Below are 19,965 nucleotides of genomic sequence, written 5' to 3'. Positions count from 1 at the left end.
ACACTGCGAGAAAAGAGGAATGTCTTATTGTAATGTTAAAGTTGCTCACATTCATGCTGAAGAGATGGAGCACTCCATCTATTGCCCGATCTTTGCTGAAAATAATGGGGACATACTCCCTCTTGGCTTGAGCAGCATCAAAATGTTACAAGATGTCGGCTCTTTTTATTGTAAAGTCCTAACTTAAGTATTATTTTCACCACGGTTTATACTGTCATTTTAACTGATAGTATTTTATAGTTGTCAAATAACTTGTGGCTATAGGAGCCATTTCATTAAGATCCCTTCAGATGCTTGTGGAACAGCAGCCTGTTATGTTAACTGCAGACATCAACCTTTTCCTTCAATAATGATTGAGTTAACTTATTAAAATGAGAGTTGTAAGTGCACAATTCATGGGTTTTAGTTAAAAGGGTTCTCTGTGGAGGAAGAAAACCTATAAGTTAATTCATCTATTCATTTTGAACTTGAAAGGGATCAAAACTTGAAGTTTCCAATAAAACTAAACAATCTAGGAACAATTTAAAATGGATTACTTTGACATAATCACTACATTTATTAAGCAGATTAATCTATGCCATTTAAAGGGGTTATTGTTGGGGATTTTTCCACATGTTTTGTGTGTGTTGTAAGTAGTCCATCAGAGTGTTTGCTGCACATGTCTTGTAAATCCGCCAGCAGTCAGTCGGGTGACTTCTGACTCCTCTGACGGGACTCGGGTTTCAGGAGTTAATCAACACACACCATTAATAATTCAGCACCGATGGCCAGTCCTGTTGCCGAAATCCCTTCTGTGTTTCACAGCCCTCATTTCGCACCTACTTTTCCCCCATTTACTGGTGCTCTTAATTACGCTGCTGTCAGAGCAGGTGTAGAGTTGCAGGAAGAGACGGAGGTGGGGAGCCTGCAGCCGTTCAGAGCGGAGTGGCACGTAAGAGAGATCATCACGTCGGGCCTGTTGGGCAGAGACCAAGCTTGAAGGATGAGCGACAACTCGTTGACCAACATGAAGCCTGTTCTTCTGCCTCAGCTGAATATCCCTACTACATCAACAGGATAAAACAAAGTGGATTTATTATTGTTAATATCGAGTGGTTGCCTGCTTCCATTTGATTGAAGACACAATGTGGTCGACACCAGCTGCATGCATGGTGTGCATCATGTTTGGTAAGTACAAAATACGATTTCAGAAAGCTTTCAGGTTGTATTGTCTATAAAACACTGAGATGGCAATATTTTTGGATCAGTTTTTGATAAGAAAAGCTAAATCATCAATTTAAAGTGTTAAAGATGTATTAACTTGATTATGAGAAAGACGAGCTTGTTGTAGGACTTAAAAGTGCTTATAACTAAGTACACAAAAAGGTTTCAAACTGCAATGGTAAATACCTGGTTAGATAGAAGTTAAAGATCAGTGTCACAATTCTTGATATGTTGTGCAGTAGCATTTTCACAAAAATAGATCAACTTTAATGTAATTAATAAGTAAATAAACATTTCTTCTTTCTTTCTTTTTTTTTTTGCTTTCTGACAACAGGAATCATATGTGATGTCAAGCAGGTGTATTCACAACCCAGTTTAGTACAAAGAAATTCTGACCAGACTACCGACGATGCCGTCAAATTAGAGGAAGAAATCCAGAAAGTTATTAATCAAATCCACTCGTTGTCCGGTGAAAATGGAAACAAGCGCAGCTTCGGCATCTCCTCCCCAGGAGACGGCTTTGACTTAAATGCATATTATGGTGTTTTGAGTAACGTATATGCTGTCTTTCAACCACTGATTAGAGAACGATTCATGGATGACCTTCCCAAAACATTGGTCTGTATTCTGTCTGGGAGACAGGACTGTGGACTGGAGGCAGAACTAACAAAGACCGTGTCCCTGGAGTTAGGGAAGCCACTGCTGACGTTTGTGTCGTCTCTGAGATCTCAGACATGCGCTCCACTGAGCAGCGATGGAGAGTCGGACAGCTTCCTGAGGGCCTACTTTAGGATGGGGGACTCAACGTCGGCCGCACTGAACGGTTTTCAGCAAACATTTATAAATATTCTCTCAAGTCTCCCTCTTTCTGGGAGCTTGATGAGGGCTGTGAGTGGCGTTGTGGATACCGCTGTGACGTATGTCTCAAAGTTCATGGCAACAGTGCTCCAAACACCAATGGACTATATCAATATAGCTTTACAGTTTGGAATTAGAATACCATCTTTAGATGGGAAAGAGACCTGTGAGCAAGGTAAAGCATTATTGTTCATCAGTATAAATATTTGAGTATGCACTGTATGATACACTTTATTTTTTTTTCATGCTGCATTGTGTTTCCACTTGTTCTTCAGGAGATCTCAAGCAGCTCATTATGTGGTAAGTCATTTGTGAACATTTAGTTTTTCCATATTAAAGCTGCTGTTGACAACTAGTACCATTTTAAAGAGCATAGACTTATGCTTGGATCAAGATGAAACTCCCTCATTTGAATAATCAGTAAGAACATTTCAACAGGCTGCAGCTTAAATAAATTCACATCAGATTCACTTTCGCAACTATGGCACTGTGTCGTGCTCCGTCCTGAAATGCTAAAGTCTTCAAATTAGTTTCTATTGCAACTAAGATTAAATAAGATAAGAAGCATCCACCAACAAACGTAGTGAAGAAGGAAACTACTAGCTGGCAATGTGTAAACAATATGACTTAGAATTAAAAAATCTGCTTTCTCAGAAGGAAGGAAGGAAGGAAGTTGGGAAGACCTCAAGCATAAACAATGCATTTCTTTAGTGAGAGCGGCTCTCACTAAATCTGTAGGCATTTTAGTAAATGCTCTCTGTAACAATGATTACATTCCTGTTTTGTTTAGGGGAATAAACCACAATGTGAGCTGGTCCTTCGCTAACTCCATCACTGACATCCTCCTGGAAATCTTCCTGGCTCCAGCACCGACTCTGTGCACATACCCAGGTCCAGAGTGCCTGAATCCTCCCAGTGTCCCCTTCCAACGCAGCGTCTCAGAGGCAAAAGATGGCGCCGCTAACACCCACGACATCCTGCTAAAATGTGATCGTCAAAACCTGGCCAGGCTCAATGACACGCTGTGTGCTGACATCCTCACGGGGTCAAGAGTGGGGTCCTCCACATCTGTGCTCACCTTTTGCCTGGCGTTGAGCTCCCTCAGCCCTCTCCAGAGAGAGCAGGTGTGGAGCAACATGTGTTATGTTATTCAAACACTGGTGTCTCCACTCCTCAGCAGATCATCTGACTGCAGCGTTGGGGACACACAGCCTTACCCTGCCGTCACCTCTCCCTCTGAGACTCCTCCCCTCCCTGGTTCTGCACCTCATCGAGTAGTCAGAGAAGCCTCCAACCTCAAACTGCTCGCCTGTAACTACAACAGCTGGGCGGAGAACAAGGTGGTGGACGCTGTCCTCGTGTCACTGTGCAGCGATAACCAGCGTGAGGAGTTTGTGGAGCAGGTGTGTAACAATGCTTCGCTGATGAGAAAGCTGCTCTCGGATCAGATGAACACCTGGCTGTATGAATACTGTGCCAACTCCTCTGCAGACCCTGGCTACATGGTGAGTCAGTTCTGCGTCTATGAGGAGTGGATCCACCAGCCCTCCGCCCTGGTGGACCCCTCTTTACTGGAGTTCTGCATGAGCCTGGACCGTCCCAGATTGACGACACTCATGTGTGAGCACACCCTATTCTTCGTGCTTTTATTCTCCAACCCTGCAAATGGGCGGTTCATGCCTAACTGCACAAACAGGCCCCCCCCTCCACCACCATCATTTCCCAACGTGGATTCTTTAATATTAGATTCTTGTCGTTACTCAGAGTGGCACGATGTGATGCAAATTACCATTGACGTTTTGTCACAGTGCATCCGCCTCGATCAGAATGGTTTTACTGAAGAGGTTTGCTCAAACAAAACTTTTCTAAACAGTCTGCTGCGTAATAAAGAAAATGCCTGGCTTGAGAGTCACTGCAACTCCTCTCTCGCCTTTCCACTCCCTGAGCCGACCGAGCCCTTCAACCTGGTGGGCTGGTGCGACTACCACACGTGGGGAGAGCGATGGGTGGACGATTCAGTGGTCGGCCTCTGCTGGCAACATGATCAGCTCGCTTTTCAGAAGAATGTCTGCTGCAAGAAGTCTGTGTTTGAAAAGCTGTTACAAAACCCACAGAACGAATGGCTGGGATCAGTCTGCCCAGACATAAAGGAAATATTGGTGTTACCGCAGGTGGGTGCTTTACCTGGATGACATGGGTCGTGTGTATCCAGAGCCTTCACCAACTTGCATGCACAAAAAAAGAATGACAAATGCTGTTTTAAGTCCCATGTCATAGGAAAATTGCCTGCACACTGACTAAAAAAGTAGAAGAATGCTCTCAAAATATATACAGTGTATATACTGTATATATACATATAGTGTATGTATATATACTTGACATATTTTAAAACAGCTCAGTACAGAATTTGTATTCCGATGTTGTATTTACAATCTTCTGTACTTTAGATGTGCAGGTACTCTGAGTGGACCCGTCCCATCATCGTGGACATGACTGAGCTCGCTCTCTGCGCTGAGAACGACCCGTGTAACTTCACCTCCAAAGTCTGCGCCAATGACACAGTCCTCCAAAACCTGTTGGCCAATCAGGACAACACCTGGTTAATAAAGCACTGTGCCAACCATTCAACCCCAGGGGCATTTCCAAGTGGGGGACCAGGAACAGGCCTGACTGGATTCATCCCAGCAGAGCAGTGCCAGTACTCCAGCTGGAGCATATCTCTTCCAGATGCAGCACTTCTGGCTCTCTGCTGGGAGCACGACCAGACCAGTTTTGTCTCCTCCATCTGCCCTAACGCTGGTCTTCTCTATTTGCTGTCCCGGGAGCCCTCTAGCATGTGGGTCGGCAGCATGTGTACCACCTACACCAACTACACCACTACTACTACCACCACCACCAACAACAGCAGCAGCACCACCACTGCAGAGCCCAATTTCTGCCTGGCCAAAAGCCTAGTGAGTCAGTTCAACTGGACCTGCTCAGCTGACTTCACCTCAGCCTGCCAGCCCGGGGCCAGTCAGAATATGGCCCTGCAGATGATAGTGCGCTGCTGGGTGGAGAATCTGAGGTCCAGGGTGAAGGATCTGCTGACTCCACCTGTGGCCACAGTGTTGGAGCAGGCCGTGAGCACTACTGTGGTGATCCTGTTGGCCCTGGAGGAGGTCCAGAACACCTCCCTGCATGTCACAGACAACATAAGAATGAGTGTGTTAGCGTCTGTAGTTCGCTATCTCAAGACGGAAAACAACTTTGACAAAAAGAGGGTGTTGCTGCAGTGCTTTGGGGTAGGTAGTTATATGGTGCTGTAGGTGTTTGAAGGGGAAAGTATCTTGCTATCTGTGGTGGTGGAAGTATTCAGATGATTTAATCTAACAATTAACAATCCTGCATCGGAAATGTATTATTATCAAAATGTGCTTTTACGATAAAAAGTATTCATAATTAAGAAAATATGCTCTGTGAAATGGAAATATTCCAGTAAAGTACCTCGAAATTCTACTTGTGTACAGCAGTTGAGTAAATGCACTTTGTTACATTACACGACTGCTTGCTATATTATTCGTTACCACTTATACTGTATGAGTGACTAATGATGCATATTTTAGCACAGTGTGAATAGAGATTCTCCCTCATCTTTTATTCATATTGGCTCAATCAGTTTCTGTGTCAAACAATTCATTGACTTTATAGTTTATCTAATCATTCATCCATATCAGTTACCATTAGCGTCGTAGCAGCTGACCTCCAGTGTACAGACGGCCTGCAGCTGGTATACAGTTACACTCCTGTCATCGGTATCTCTTCCTCTGGCTGTAATCTCTACTGGCTCACACTTGATTTGACAATTACAATAATGTGTTAAAACAGATTTCCAGATTATTTTGTGACATAATCCCCATGTTTTTAGTATCCTAACCCTGTGTGTGTGTGTGTGTGTGTGTGTGTGTGTGTGTGTGTGTGTGTGTGTGTGTGTGTGTGTGTGTGTGTGTGTGTGTGTGTGTGTGTGTGTGTGTGTGTGTGTGTGTGTGTGTGTGTGTGTGTGTGTGTGTGTGTGTGTGTGTGTGTGTGTGTGTGTGTGTGTGTGTGTGTGTGTGTGTGTGTGTGTGTGTGTGTGTGTGTGTGTGTGTGTGTTTTTTTTCTGTAGAGAGTCTTAACCAGCCTGATGCAGACAACAAGAGATGTGACCGGTGATGATATGTTAATCATTAAGGTGATTTATACCACACCAGCTTAAATGTTATTACCGGGTTATAGCCATGCTAGCTGCATGGCTCTTGGGATGGCAAAGTCAGTCTGTTGGTCAGTCCACCGCTTTGGTCCAGACTTAAATTATTTAACAATTATTGGATGGATTTCTGTGAAATGTTGTACATTCGTGAATCCTAATGAATTTGGCAATTCCCTGACTTTTCCTCTCGTGCTATCATGAGGTCAAAAGTTTAATTAAAGAAAGTATAATTCCATTGGGATTTGTAAATCTCTTTTACAAGAGGGTCCTGGTCAAGATGGCAGCATGCATAAACAACATGTGAACACACAGATAACGGACTTAAAAACAAAACAACAAATTGCAACAATCAACTGCAGCAGCTGCTTGCATGGCTGTAGATTATTTTTCCAATGATGCCCTTGTATTCTTTCTGTCTTTTTGTTGGACTCATTTCTTTGTGTGTTCATGTGTCCAGGAGTACTTTAGGATACCGGTGAGCAGCTTGAGCTCTGTGCTCAATGCAGCGCACATCAACACCGTCAGACTGATCCTTCAGTACTACAGCGGGAACAAGGATACGCTGAAGGTGGATAAGCACACCATTACACCACCATGTGAATCCTACACTAACCACATTTCTTCCTAGTTCACTGTAGCATCTGTTTAGTCTTAGTACACAGTTTCGTATTTGCTTCTGTTTGCCAGTTGCCCGATGAGTACCTGTCCACCATGGTGTCAGTGCTGCTCCAGACCCCCCTGGTAAAAGTCGGTAGTCTCTTCCCTGAGCTGGCTCCACTTCTGCCTGCAGCGAGCCTGGCTGACATCCAAGCTTTGCCCTCACTGCAGAACGACATCAATGTGTAAGTAAGGGTGTCACCTAATCATTTCTAATGATGTGATACTGTAATGAGCCTGATACTTATTTATTTTAAGGCACATTCATGAATGATTAGTGTGTCACTTATTCTAACTGGTATTGTTTCTCTGTTGTATTGGAATTGTTTTTTTCATACAATTTAAACGAGTTGATTTTGTGCTGCTGGAGTTTTTACCTCTAAGATTGCCTCCATGCACCTTGTCAGTAGGTTTAGACTCTCTTAGCAGCAAGAGACATCTTACTAAGTATTATTTATGTGTGTCAAACAAACAAGTTACTGAGTTTGTCTGTGTTACATCTGCAAAGAGTATTTAGTGACCACCATTATTTATTTCCATGGTGCACGATCATGCAAGCTTACTTTCCTACATATTATTATATTATGTTTCCATCTGAACACAGCACTGGTGTCCTCTGCTAGAAGTGATGTGTCATTGCACCCCGAGGTGCCAGGAACATGCATTGTACATAGAAAGTAAAGTAAACTGGTTCACTGACTAGATTTCATTCAAAGGGGTTATAATGTTTATATTCACTGAAGGGAAGTTGTGTCTGCAGACAGTGCACACATAACAAACACATACAAAACATGTCTCATAAACAGTTTGTTTTCTTAAGGTAGAAATGAATGAGTCCACTGTCAGATGATACCAATATGACATCTGTATGGTAAATATGTAGCTGGTGCCAGAAGGCAATTAGCTTAGCTTAGCATTTAGACTGGAAACATGGGAAAAACAGTTAGCCTTGCACTGTGCATAGGCATCTAAACTTAATATGTAAATTCCCATCAGAAATTCCAGCACACGAACCCCGTACAGCCACAAAGTGTCATCCTTACACTTAGGATTTTGTACAGATTAAACAAAAGAGATGTAATGTGTTAGTTAGTAAACTTAAGTCGGCAGATTTATTTACCTTTACATCCTCCCAGTCTTTATGCTAAGCTAATCATATTGCTTCCTGGTTATGGATTTATACAGGGAGAGTGGCATCACTCTTCGGATCTAACTCTCACAAGAGTGAATTGAAGCGCATATAAAAAAAAAAAAAAAGTAAAGGTTTTTCTTTATTATTTGTACCTGGCTTTTCTCCCAACCTCACACTATGTTTAGATTAGTTAAATGCAATCCTTCAAGCCACATGCAAAAAAACACAGTTCCTGTAAATCACACACCTTTAAGCAACACCTATTATTGTTATTTTTTTTATTATCACTTTATTTCTAGGAGGGAGACCATTAACAGACACTTGGAGCGCATGACTTTGGACCAGCGGCGGGCATTTGGCATGTGGCACAGCAGAGTTCTGCCCCCCTCCCTCATCATCAGAGGCAAGCAGTCACTCATCAGGGACACAGGAAACCTGATCGCCTACCTGCCCTTCAACAACTTCCAACACCTCTCATCTGCTCAGGTAACATCCCTCTGAGCTTTGACACCTGGCGGGGAAACCCTAGAAGCCAGGACTCTGTCAGTTCTACTTGCCCCAGGGCACAGCATAGCTACTTGTCACGAATGGTCAAAGGAAAGCACAGACAGACTCTTTTTGTCTCCACCAATGTGTAAAGATAGGAACACCTTAATTAAGAATGACCTGAAGATAAAAGGGTAACTGACCTGTGAATGCTCAGCCAGGCAAGGTTTTAAAGGAATAGTTTGGGAAATACATTTCCTCGCTCTCTTAAATAAGAAGCTACAGTCAGTAGTCAGTTAGCTTATCTTAGCGCGAACTGACACAACCACAAATATGCTTTTGTATGGATTTGATAAACAAGATGTCACTTTTTAATTTGTGAGCTTTAGAGGTGAGACAGATTTTGCTGACCTTTCAACAGAGCCAGTCTAGTTGTGTCTTTACACTAAACTATGCTAAGCTAAACTAAGCTAGTCGGCTGTTTAGGTAGCTTCATAAGCATATTTCCAAAATTCTACAAGATTTCATCCGTGCCTAGACTAAATGTTGATTTTTTTTTCTGCATTTCGGTCATCATGCATCTCCACAGCTGTTGGACGGGCTGGATGTGTTGCAGAGAAACACCCTCACTTCTCTAAAGCAGGAGTTCGTAGCTCACAGCCTCATTGGTACCTACAGGAACTTGACAGCTCGGGATTTTACCAGGTTGGCAATGACTGATTGGAGGCACCTCCAACCTTTCTGTGCATGTACACTGTTTTCTAGACATGAGATCAGTAGGTGTAAACTTTGATAAAACCTGGTTTAACACTTTGAATTGAACATTCTTCAGAGAGTAAATGACCTCAAAAACAATGATTTTGTTTCACTGACCACATTATAACAGCAAAAAAAGCATTTGTTTTTACAAAATGTCTCCATTTTTTGAAAGGAAACTTCTCATCTGCTCCCGGGTTTGTGTTGTTAAAACAGTGTCTGTAATTTTAGGTTGGGAAATCTCTCATGCCTGGCAGACCCAGAGGACCTCCTCATGTACAAAAGCACTAAGGTCTTCAGTGTCATCCGGGACATCGTTATGAACTGCACTCGAGAGGGACTCAGTCTGCCCAGTCTGGTAGGAACAGAGAAGTTACTATGTGGTTTCTCTATTGTCTATTGTGTGTGCTTTCATTTAACAATTTAATTTAAGAAGTATGTATAATATATACGCTGTCTTTGTGCTTTTTCTGAACCACATTTCCAGATTTCCAGTGTGTTACTGAACAGCGCAGAATTAAAGATCCCGTCTTTGCTCAGTTCTGATCGACTGGCAGAGCTCGGTCACCTCCTGCCCTTGCTGGGCGTGACTTTCCTGCAGGGTCTTACACCGTCTCAGCTGCTCGCTGCCCTCCCTGCTCTCGTCTCTGTTTCATTCAGCCCTGTGCAGGTAGAGGAGCATACTCAACCTGTAATGCACAGTGAAAGATGTAGCAGTCATCATTTAAAGCTTGATTTCTGTTGCCATCTAACACTCACAGTTTTTTCCTGTGTAAAATAAATGTCAGGGTAGTCGGTCCCTTTCACTGCATAAACTCCTATTTATTGTACATGGTTGGGTATCCTGGCAGCTGGTGGGCTTTGCATGCTTGAGGAACAGCTGACAGCCAGGCGGTCTTCAGCACACTGACCCCCGAAGTGAGACGGCTAATGAGGCAAAGACCTGAGCTCTACTCCACCCTCAGCTATCATATGAGCTGGAGCTTTTTACTCTCAGCCTCACAGCTGTCGTCTCACTTGTATATGTCATAAGGAGTCTTGAGAGGATGAACCTCTTAAAACCTGCAGATAGTTTGGCAGGTCCATTATAACAACAATGTTGTGTGGGCAAGTTTTTTTTCAAGTCCCAAAAAACTTCAGTAGAAATCAATGATATAGAGCTGAAGCAAGTATTTATTTATTACAGGTAATTCCTTTTATTCCTTTTCTGTCATTTGTTTTTCAGGCTTCCATAATTGTAGAAAAGATGTCTTCAATTACCACCGTGAGTGATTTTGTAAACGCATCTCAATGTGAATTTAGTAAAGAGATGCTCTCTGCCTTCGTTGCACCTTAAGCCTCACACCTTCCTCCCCTCTGCCCAGCTGACCGCTCAAGGCCAGCTGCAGAAGATCGGCTCCCTCATTGTGGGAATGAAGACGGAGACCTTGTTGACACTCACCTCAGACAGGCTGCTGTCATCCCTGCCTGCCATGGCCCGACGCAAACCAGGCCTCAGCCCGCCACAAGTCAATGCTGTATCCACCAAACTATGGGTACAACACACACATGCAAAGAGCAGGGAGATACATTCACATTGAAATCTCAATTTTTTTTCTATAAATTTAAGGTGTCAGTTTGGCTTTGTTGAAGTCAAAGAAAAAATGATGTAATAATAAATGTACAGTCAAATGCAGGATTTATAAATGTCATTATAGTATTAATAAGAACACAATACCTTGTCAGTTACTTCAAACACTAGGTACTGTATATAACACAATTAAAAGAATAAAGCTTTTCCCTTTATCTCGGTAGATTTTATATTTGATCATCAGCATTCGGTCAAAGACTTTTTGGGGTTGTGTGAGTTTTTTAATCTGAAAATGGCGACTGCAACACGTTTCCTTGTGTTATCTCACCTCTTGTCTGACCAGGGCTTCCCAGAAGTGGTCCGTTGGCTGGATGACGTGGAGCCTTTGCTCTTATGGACGCCCCTGCTCAGTGTCCTGCCCAGGACTCAACTGCTTGTGAACAACATCACCACTGCATCCACAAGACCCTGGAACACACAGCAGGTATCACACAGCCTCATGGGACATCATCGCAGGGTGCACATGCAGAGTGGTAAACAGTTGAGCCAAAAATTAATTTTCATTTGTCAAGTTGTTTGGTCAAATATCAGAGGAGCCCCACAAGCTAGAAAGTATCTATATATTTAACACTATTCTGTAAAAATACCTGTGTGTCAAACGTATTTATCTTTGCTTGTTCACATCGGGGTAACTAATGCAGTGTTGTATAACATTAATGCTCAATCTAACAAAATAATAAAAAGAAAAGTGTGGATTAACAGAGGGTGGTGGAGCGGGCCATCGAGTCTTTAGTCAGTTCACTTTCAGTTGCTTGAAAGCATCTAACCCTGAGCCTGTGACTTCTACTTTGTGTTATGATCTCTTCCTGCTTCCTCTGATTAAATATGCTTCGTCTGTCTGCCATGAGAAGGTGTGTATGACAGTATCTTGATTCACTGCTAAATTATTAAACGGAAAGGCAAAAGCAAAGATGTCATCCCTGACACTGTGAATGGACTTTCCTGTGAAGACAAACAAGACAGAGAAAAGAACCATCAATCACTATTTATATCAAGTTACCCTCTCTGATCATGGAAACTGGAAACGGAAGCAGCTCACAACCTGAATGAACCAGCATGTTGCAACATAACACCTAAAACACTTGTTTCCATTTTCTTCCCCAGGCTAAAGCAATTTTCAAAGAGGTGCTTGATACTAAACCAAACCTAATTGAACTGAATTTTCTGTAAGTACAATTAATTTCTGTGATGAATATGTATACACTCTTTTCTCTTTGCATACATCTTGTCTGCATCCAAAATGTATTCAATACTATTGGCAGATGCTTTCAATTTCCTGAGTTTCTTTTAACTGTGTTGGTTCTGGGTGGACACTCACTTCTTTCTGTACTCAGGAGTCTGGGAACAGTGGGTCAGGGTGTGAGCTGCAAGGTCTTACAGGAACGTTTCCGTGCTGACTCTTCGGTTTCTTCAGTGAGAAGAATCCTGGCCTTCCTCAGGCAGCAGCCTGGTCCTCTTCACACCTCACTGGTACACAGGCCTGTTTGATTGATGCCATTCTACTGTCTATTAGATATATGCTTTTCGTCTATCATACATGTGATATATTTCCTTTGTCATGCGTCTTTGTTTTTCTGGACAGAAAAAGTGTGTGATCGAGGAGCTGTATCAGTTTGAGTTCTTCTCTGAGCTGCTCAAAGATCTTGGAGCTGAGATTGCCCTGTCCATGCCGTAAGTCAGAAGATGGCATTAGTCGCTCCGCTATTGATGTGTTAAGTTGTTTTCCAGATATTCAAAATGATTGCAGGACAATAGACATCTCATTATGAGTAGACAAGAATTACATTTCAAACACTTTCACTACATGTTGGCAGGAAACATATGGTAAACCCTTGTGTCCTTATCACATTTGATCTATTAAAACAAAAAAAGCATATAAAGTAAAGTATATTATAGTAATATTGAAGGTAAAATGGCCACTCCCTCCTTTTAATAACACAATATGTATTAGATGTATTTATTCACAATATATAATGAAAATATTCCTTATCATTTTCTTTCTGTGTGTTTGCTTGCAGGGTGAGCACCATTAAGAAGTTTCCCACAGATATGATGGACACTCTAAGGAAGATGATTGTTCAGGACCGTCTGCACTTTCTCTTGCTGTCGAGAACAAAACAGGAGCTGCTGGTTGACAGAATGGTGCAGAGGATGGTCAGTAGTGCCACACTGTGTTGCTATACCGATCCATTTCCTCTGTTAAAATGTTAAAAGGCAAAGAAACAAGAAGAAAAAAAAATAATTTTGAGTTTGAAAACAAGAAGATTTACAGGAGATCAGCAGTGGAGAGTGTATTGTGTTTGCTGTGTGATCAGTGTTTTGTGAACTCTTTCTCTGCAGGGCATGTACACGGGGGTGTTTACTGAGGAGGAGTTTCGTTCACTGGGCATTATGGCACCGTTTGTGGCAGATGAAGTTTTCATTAAGCTTGACCGAAGCTTCTTCATCGACAACCTGGACTTCCTCCAGGGGCTCTGCTACAGCAGCAGCAAGATGGACATTGTGGCTCGTATCCTGCTGGAACCTGCAGCATTTGGGTAACAACAGTTATTATATCACATAGCCTGAAACTGAGTGTTTTAATTGTTTGGGTCAAGAAAAACTATTTTTTAAGGCTTTTTTGAACAATGAATTAACAAATAACAAGGCAGTATGACATGACATACCTTGGCCCATGTATGATTAGTAGAAAGCCATAAACATTCAATTACAAAAATAAAATATCAAACAAGATTTTTATATTATATTATTAAATGCATTAAAAGTGGGCTTTTTTTTGTGTGAATTTGACTCGTGATATTTTGCCATTATGAGAATATAGCTAATCAGCAACATCAAATGTGCCTCTTAGTAGAGTTTTAAAAGTGTGTTTGTGGGATTCTTCAACCTATACATTAAGATTGATAAGATTACAGTTAAGGAGGAAAACATGGGGGTTTCATATATCAAAAGCTTTCTGTATCAAGGTGATGAAGTGTTCTTCTGTTTCCTCACAGCCCAGTTAACAACTGGAACCAGACGACACGAAGTCAGGTGGACCGGTTTCTCTTCTTCCTGCCTAACAACAAACTGCAGGAGATACCCCTTGTGAGTGTGCTGTTGTACGTTTGGTCATTTGGTATTACATCTTAATTGCTCATGAGATTGACTGACAGTTTGCGCCCACGATTGAGGAACGTTTAAAACTACCGGATTCATTCGATGTACTAAAATCCATAGTGAGGCGTTGGGATTGTAACTTGATCCTGGCAGGTTCGCTAACAAAGGCTGTAAATAAATCCCTCAGGTGTCAAATCTCCAGTAGGTGTCAGGATCAGGGGATGAAGTTCCTGTTTTCCCGTAAACCATCAGTGTGTGTGTCTCTTCGTGTCCATATGTGTTGCTGTTTGTGTTCCCACAGGCGTTGATGACTGTGGGGCGTATCGAGAGGCTGTTCATGAGCCAGCATCGATGGCAACGTGGGAACGTGGGGATCCACTGTTCAGACGAGAACGAGCGTCAGAGACTTTCTGAAAAGCAGCAGTTTGTTCTACAGTTTTTCCTGGGCTTCCTGAAAATACATCCTTTGTCACGTGAGCATCACGATGGTTCCTAAAATCTAAAAAAAAAAAGATATATGGTACTCTGTATAGGAATAGTTCAACATTTGGGGAATCGTGCCATGTCTGCTTTTCCAACCAAGGCCATAGGTGAGCTATTAACATAATAGACTGGTATTAATGTAACAGTTCGACATTTAAATGGGAAGATCGATATCACTCTCTTATTTGTCTGTTCAGTATAAGTCTACAGCCAGCAGCTGATTAGCTTAGCTTAGCACAAAGACTGGAAACAGGGGGATCTGTCTAAAAGGTAACAAAATCTACCTGCAGCCCCTTTAAAGCTCACCAATTAACACGCTATAATATTACATGTTTGTTTAGTCCGTACAAAAACCGAAGTGTAAAAACAACACAATGTGGTTTACGGGGGTTATATGAAGAACTCTTTCTTGGTCGCACACAGTTACTTGTGGAGTCTTGTCATGCAATGATGCTCCAATGTCAAACTATTCCTCTGATCTATGGCAATGATGTCAAAATTATTGTTTCAGATTTTATTTTATTCCAATAAAGTATATATGAAATTAGTCATATATTGTACGTCAACAGCATCTACTTATCAGATATTTGTGTATGTGTCCTTCACCAGCGACTCCTATGGTTCCTACTTGTGAGATTCTGCACACAACAGCTCCCTCTGCCTGGCCCTCCAACAGTCTGCTCAGCATGTCTTCATTGGCCTTCTCCAACTGTCTGGAGCTGATGGGTCATGACCCGTTCTTAGCATTCTACCAACGCAGCTCGGTGCTCAAGAAAGTCAAACAGGTGAGATCCAACTGCAGTCCACCTCAGTCCATTAACAAGCAGGTGTGTTTGATTCAAGGCTGTACAGCGTAATTTCCCCTCCTCAGTCCAGGTCTTAATACTGTGTGTCTGCTCTTTCTTTACCGGATGTGAGAAGATATACGGCCCCGTCTCGTCCTTCTCCCAGTCTGTGATCTCTCAGCTGGGTGGAATAGCAATAGAGCTGTCACCAGAGGAGCTGAGCAGCCTCCGACTGACTGAGCGAAGCAGCATCGCTGCTCTTGGTGCTGTCAGAGCCTGGAGCAACAGACAGGTATAGCTGCTTTGGCCACAACAGTTAATATATCACATAGATTTACTAAACTGTCTGCATTAACTCAATTTGACCAAATATGCACACAGACAGTATAGCTGAGCTGGACACTTTTAATGCAGGTGTTTGTTTGATAAATAAATGTACCAATATTAAACTCTAGGTGCTCAGTGAGATCCACTCAAACTTTAATTTTTCTTTGTTAGAAACAGAAATCTGTCCTATGAGTAAATTAATGATGGATACTTTAAATTTGATTAAATCTTTGATTAAATTATTCATGTAGAATAATAATAACCCAACAACTGATATACTACAGTTGTCATTGATGACATGAACCGCAAACAATTACTATAAAGGTGACTTAACGTTTCAAAAACACTAAACAATGTCCTCATGAAAGTAGGACTTGTTGCCGTACTGTTGTTTTAGGGCTGTTGTATTGGAATAAATTTGTGTTAGCTACCTAATAAACTGAGTGTATGTTCAAAGAGCATATCTGAATCATAACTCTTGTTTTCATTCCAGCTTTCTGCGCTGTTTACCACCGTGTTAAACTCCACCGAGCAGAGTCCGAGCCAGCTTCACTCCAGCACACTGGTGGCGATGGGATACATCGTGTGTGGAGCCCAAACCACAGAGATTAATTCTTTCAATGCCGTAGAGTTCAGGTGAGCAGATAAAAAGAGGCTCTTTTACAGGCCCGTTTTAGTGGCTGCTTTCTGAGAACTACCCTGCTGCTGATAATATTCAGTCAAAGTAATCTGCCCTCCCTCCTCCACTTCCTCTGCTGTGTCTCTCCCTGGTGGCTGCAGTAAGGCGGTGCTCTGGCTGGGTCAGCTGAGGCTGTCCTGCTCAGAGGAGCAGCTGCTGGCTTTTGTTGGGCTTCTGACCCACCGTCTTGCTTTTGGACCCATGAGTTCATGGGGAACTTCTGTCTTCATCGAGATTGGTGTTCTGGCAGGTATTACGCATTCACCGACTTCCCCGTATGGCTTTTACAGATTTGGAATATTTTCACTTCTACATGAAATAAAACTATGAATTTGTTATGTTCATTCTTTAGCAGTGGACACAGGTGTATTAAATGACACTGTGTCAGAACAATGTGTCAATTCTCAATCGTGTTAATTGGACATCTGGTTTAATATCTGTGTGGTACAAATATCTTATTTTTGTTGCTCAGTCAAATGTTATGTGCTCACGTCCTTAAATGAACTCCATCCTGTTTTTATTATTTGTTTTCTTGACACCCTCTAAACGTATTCCGTCACTCTCATATTGTTGGATCCCAGTGTTTTTGACTCAGGCGACCTTTGTGCTGCTTCACTCTCTTTGAAACATATTGCACTTTTTACAGCTGGTCTCCCAGACATGGCTATGTCAGCTTTGGTGAATGAACAAATAGAAGGAATCACACCTGCGGCTGTCTCAATGATACCACCTGATAAGTTTGCTGTAAGTCAACATTTGATAAAACAACAAAACAATATTCACAGCAGAAGCTCTTGTGATTTAAGAGGATTTCAGAGCTACTTTATAAGTTATTTCTCTGCAGTCCAAAATGTGTTAATGTTGGTGCATTTATTCTAACAGCGCCTTATGTTTTCTCATCTTGTCTCTGCCATTTGGCTCCTCCGTTTCTTTGTGTCTGTCTGTCTGTTTTGTCATTTCCTCAAAGGTGGTGTTTCACCAGAGACAGATCAGCATGTTCTCCTATGAGCAGGCTGCTGCTGTAACTGATGAGCAGCTCTCTGCTCTGTCAGATGTTCAGAGGACAGCTCTGGCTATGGTGCTGACACCGTGGGAGGACAGACCTGTTAACTTCAGAGGTAAGCCACTCAAATCTTTGAAATTCTTATTGTCCACTGATAATTGTAAAGAAGGGTCATTTTCGGAAGCTTGCTATTTTTTTAGTTTATCTGGTGAACATGAACGCTCGAACTGAAGTTGTGTCCCAGTTCCATACTAATACTATTACAGTATGGCATATACAAATAGTATTAATATAGTGTCTTTGACATTAGCATACAAGAAATAGAGCACTTAAGGTTTGCGCTTAATGGAAATCATACAAGATATGCACTGACAGACATCACTCCAACTAAGATGTTGGAAGACTATTGCCAAAATAAACTCTACAAAGAAAAAACGAAATGTTTTTTCAAAGATGTAATACTTAATTTTCTTTTTTTGAGATCATCCTGAAGCTGTTCATCCATCATCTGAAATTTGTTTAAATGTTTTCCAGCTGTCAGTAGCTCCTCTATATGTCTTTTGTCTCAGTCACCAAAGCCAGATTTGATCAGATCCTACACAAAGGGACTATTAATTTTATATTTTAAGTGTGAATGCATTTTATACACACAACCCCGTGAGTAGGTAGTGTGGAATTGGGATGCATTATGGGACACAATTAGGCTGTTTGTATGTGCTTTAATTATTTCACAATTATATTTATCTGTTTTATAGACTAAATTATGCAATATAAAAAAAAAAACATAACATATCAGAATCGGCTTTATTGGCCATGTATGCAAATACATACAAGGAATTTGACTCTGTTTTTTCCGTTGCTCTCAACATCCATACACAGAAATAGACAAATAAACAAAAAACAAGGACAACAAAATAGAACAAAGGTAAGCATAAACATTTAACTACTATGTACACATATAAATATGTATACAAAGTATATATATATGAACATAAAACACAAAAACAATGAAATCTAGATAAAAGTTCAACGAATGCAGAGATATAGAAAGATTGTCACAGGATACTTTATGTACATGAGGTTGTGTCCAGGGTGTGACGGGTCTGCAGTGATGTTGTGATTACGTTGTGAGGGATTGTAAACTTCTTATATGATGATGTGCCTTTTTTTGGTGTAAAAAGAAACAGATTCAATTGGGATGAGTATTCTTCCATTTATTTCATGGCCATAACAGAAACTTACCTCTAATTCTGGAATATCCCAACTGGCCAACTCAAGAAGACGTAATGAAATACTCTGAATTTTGTTTAACAGTGTTTTTTCCTATGACATACAAAGACGGATAACTCGCATTGCAAAACATTTATATTGGTTTCACTGTATTCCTGCAGGGAAGTCACTGGGGCTGGCACTGAGCCACAGTCCTCTGTGTCTCATACTGGGACTGCTGATGCTGCTGCTACTGCCCTGCCCTGATCTGATCTGCCCTGGCACATGACCCCACTCACCCCTGCTGGATCGGGAAACACCTCCGCAACCACATAACCAAGATGATCTCATTTATCTGTGCAATACCGTACCTCTTTGAAATAAGCAGCACTTCAGGATTTCTGTAAAGTGTATTTATTGAGATTGTAATTTATTCTGTGCAACTGACACTTATAGACACATCAACATTCAGCACTGGAGCAACCAAATGTCTAGTTTAATTCAAAATATATTAAAAAAAAACATTGTTACAGTATACAGTATAAACATTAAATCCATCAAGTCAAACCAACACTCGCATACTTATTTTCATACACATATATATTTTGCTTATTTATTTATATATTTATTTTTTGATAAACTTGTGTGAATCCCTACTGCCCTTCTCTTGGATATGACGCCATACCCAGAAAAGCAACTCAAACACTTAAAAGATTTAAATGTAGTTATGAGACACTTATAATGACCAAATAAAAGTTGTAATGCAAATATACTAGGTTATATATATTTTTGTGAAATTATATAAAATGATATAATATTTTTGTCAGAGTAAGAGTAGTATTGTTTGCTACATTTATATATCTATTGTGAGTTATTTTAATTCGATAACAGGTACATAATGCTCAATGAGACCTCATTGTACTAGTGTTGGTCAACTTTTTGCTGTGAGTTTTATATTGTAAGCACTTTCTGGTGTGATAGATCCAAGTTATTAAACTGAACCAATCTGCCTCTGATTGCTATTTATCATAAACATGGTATATAATAAACTATGTGGACATAAAAAAATACAGTGGACTGCTTTCATCCATTTTCTTGTATTTATATAAACTTATTTCTTATTTATTTAGAATTTTTAAGTCAACATTATGTAGATTAAATATAATTATGGACATTGTATCAAAAATAATGAGTCAATATTACGATATAGCAAGTCAAGATTGTTTTTTAAAGTAAAAATTAATATTGTAATTTTGACTTTTTTACTCTGTATTTTTGATAAACTATTTAACAATATGACTTAAATCTGAAAATGTTGACTCGTAATTTTGACTTTGCGATCTGTTAAAAATAATGTATACAGTAACGTTAGTGTAAATGAATTCCACCACTGGTTGTCACATTATCCATCCCACACCATATCACCCTCC

At 41.0% G+C, this 19,965-nt stretch overlaps 1 protein-coding gene across 1 annotated transcript; it reads left to right on the top strand.

The window, feature by feature from the left end:
• Nucleotides 1-108: 108 nt before the first annotated feature.
• strc1 (stereocilin 1) lies at nucleotides 109-19,603 on the top strand. Its single transcript, XM_076110293.1, has 29 exons — nucleotides 109-1,167; nucleotides 1,538-2,236; nucleotides 2,337-2,361; nucleotides 2,852-4,232; nucleotides 4,509-5,345; nucleotides 6,206-6,271; nucleotides 6,747-6,857; nucleotides 6,977-7,131; nucleotides 8,378-8,564; nucleotides 9,154-9,269; nucleotides 9,552-9,678; nucleotides 9,808-9,990; nucleotides 10,546-10,584; nucleotides 10,685-10,855; nucleotides 11,234-11,374; nucleotides 12,055-12,116; nucleotides 12,285-12,420; nucleotides 12,533-12,621; nucleotides 12,969-13,104; nucleotides 13,291-13,487; nucleotides 13,947-14,037; nucleotides 14,351-14,522; nucleotides 15,142-15,317; nucleotides 15,454-15,609; nucleotides 16,138-16,280; nucleotides 16,425-16,573; nucleotides 16,970-17,067; nucleotides 17,291-17,441; nucleotides 18,718-19,603. Exons 1-29 carry the CDS (start codon nucleotides 1,125-1,127, stop codon nucleotides 18,822-18,824), a joined length of 6,144 nt encoding a protein of 2,047 aa, XP_075966408.1. The 5' UTR covers nucleotides 109-1,124; the 3' UTR covers nucleotides 18,825-19,603.
• The last annotated feature ends 362 nt before the right edge of the window (nucleotides 19,604-19,965 follow it).

This window comes from Anarhichas minor, unplaced genomic scaffold, assembly GCF_050575085.1.
Source record: "Anarhichas minor isolate MPS153535 unplaced genomic scaffold, ASM5057508v1 ptg000042l, whole genome shotgun sequence".
Lineage (NCBI taxonomy): Eukaryota > Metazoa > Chordata > Actinopteri > Perciformes > Anarhichadidae > Anarhichas > Anarhichas minor.
Note: the sequence above shows the minus strand (reverse complement) of the source record. Positions and strands in the feature narration are given on the sequence as shown.

Coding starts and splice junctions, on each gene's coding strand:
- strc1 (XM_076110293.1), top strand. CDS start 1,125: ATGTGGTCGACACCAGCTGCATGCATGGTGTGCATCATGTTTG. Junction 2,362..2,851: donor CTCAAGCAGCTCATTATGTG/GTAAGTCATTTG, acceptor TGTTTTGTTTAG/GGGAATAAACCACAATGTGA. Junction 11,375..12,054: donor GACCCTGGAACACACAGCAG/GTATCACACAGC, acceptor TTTCTTCCCCAG/GCTAAAGCAATTTTCAAAGA.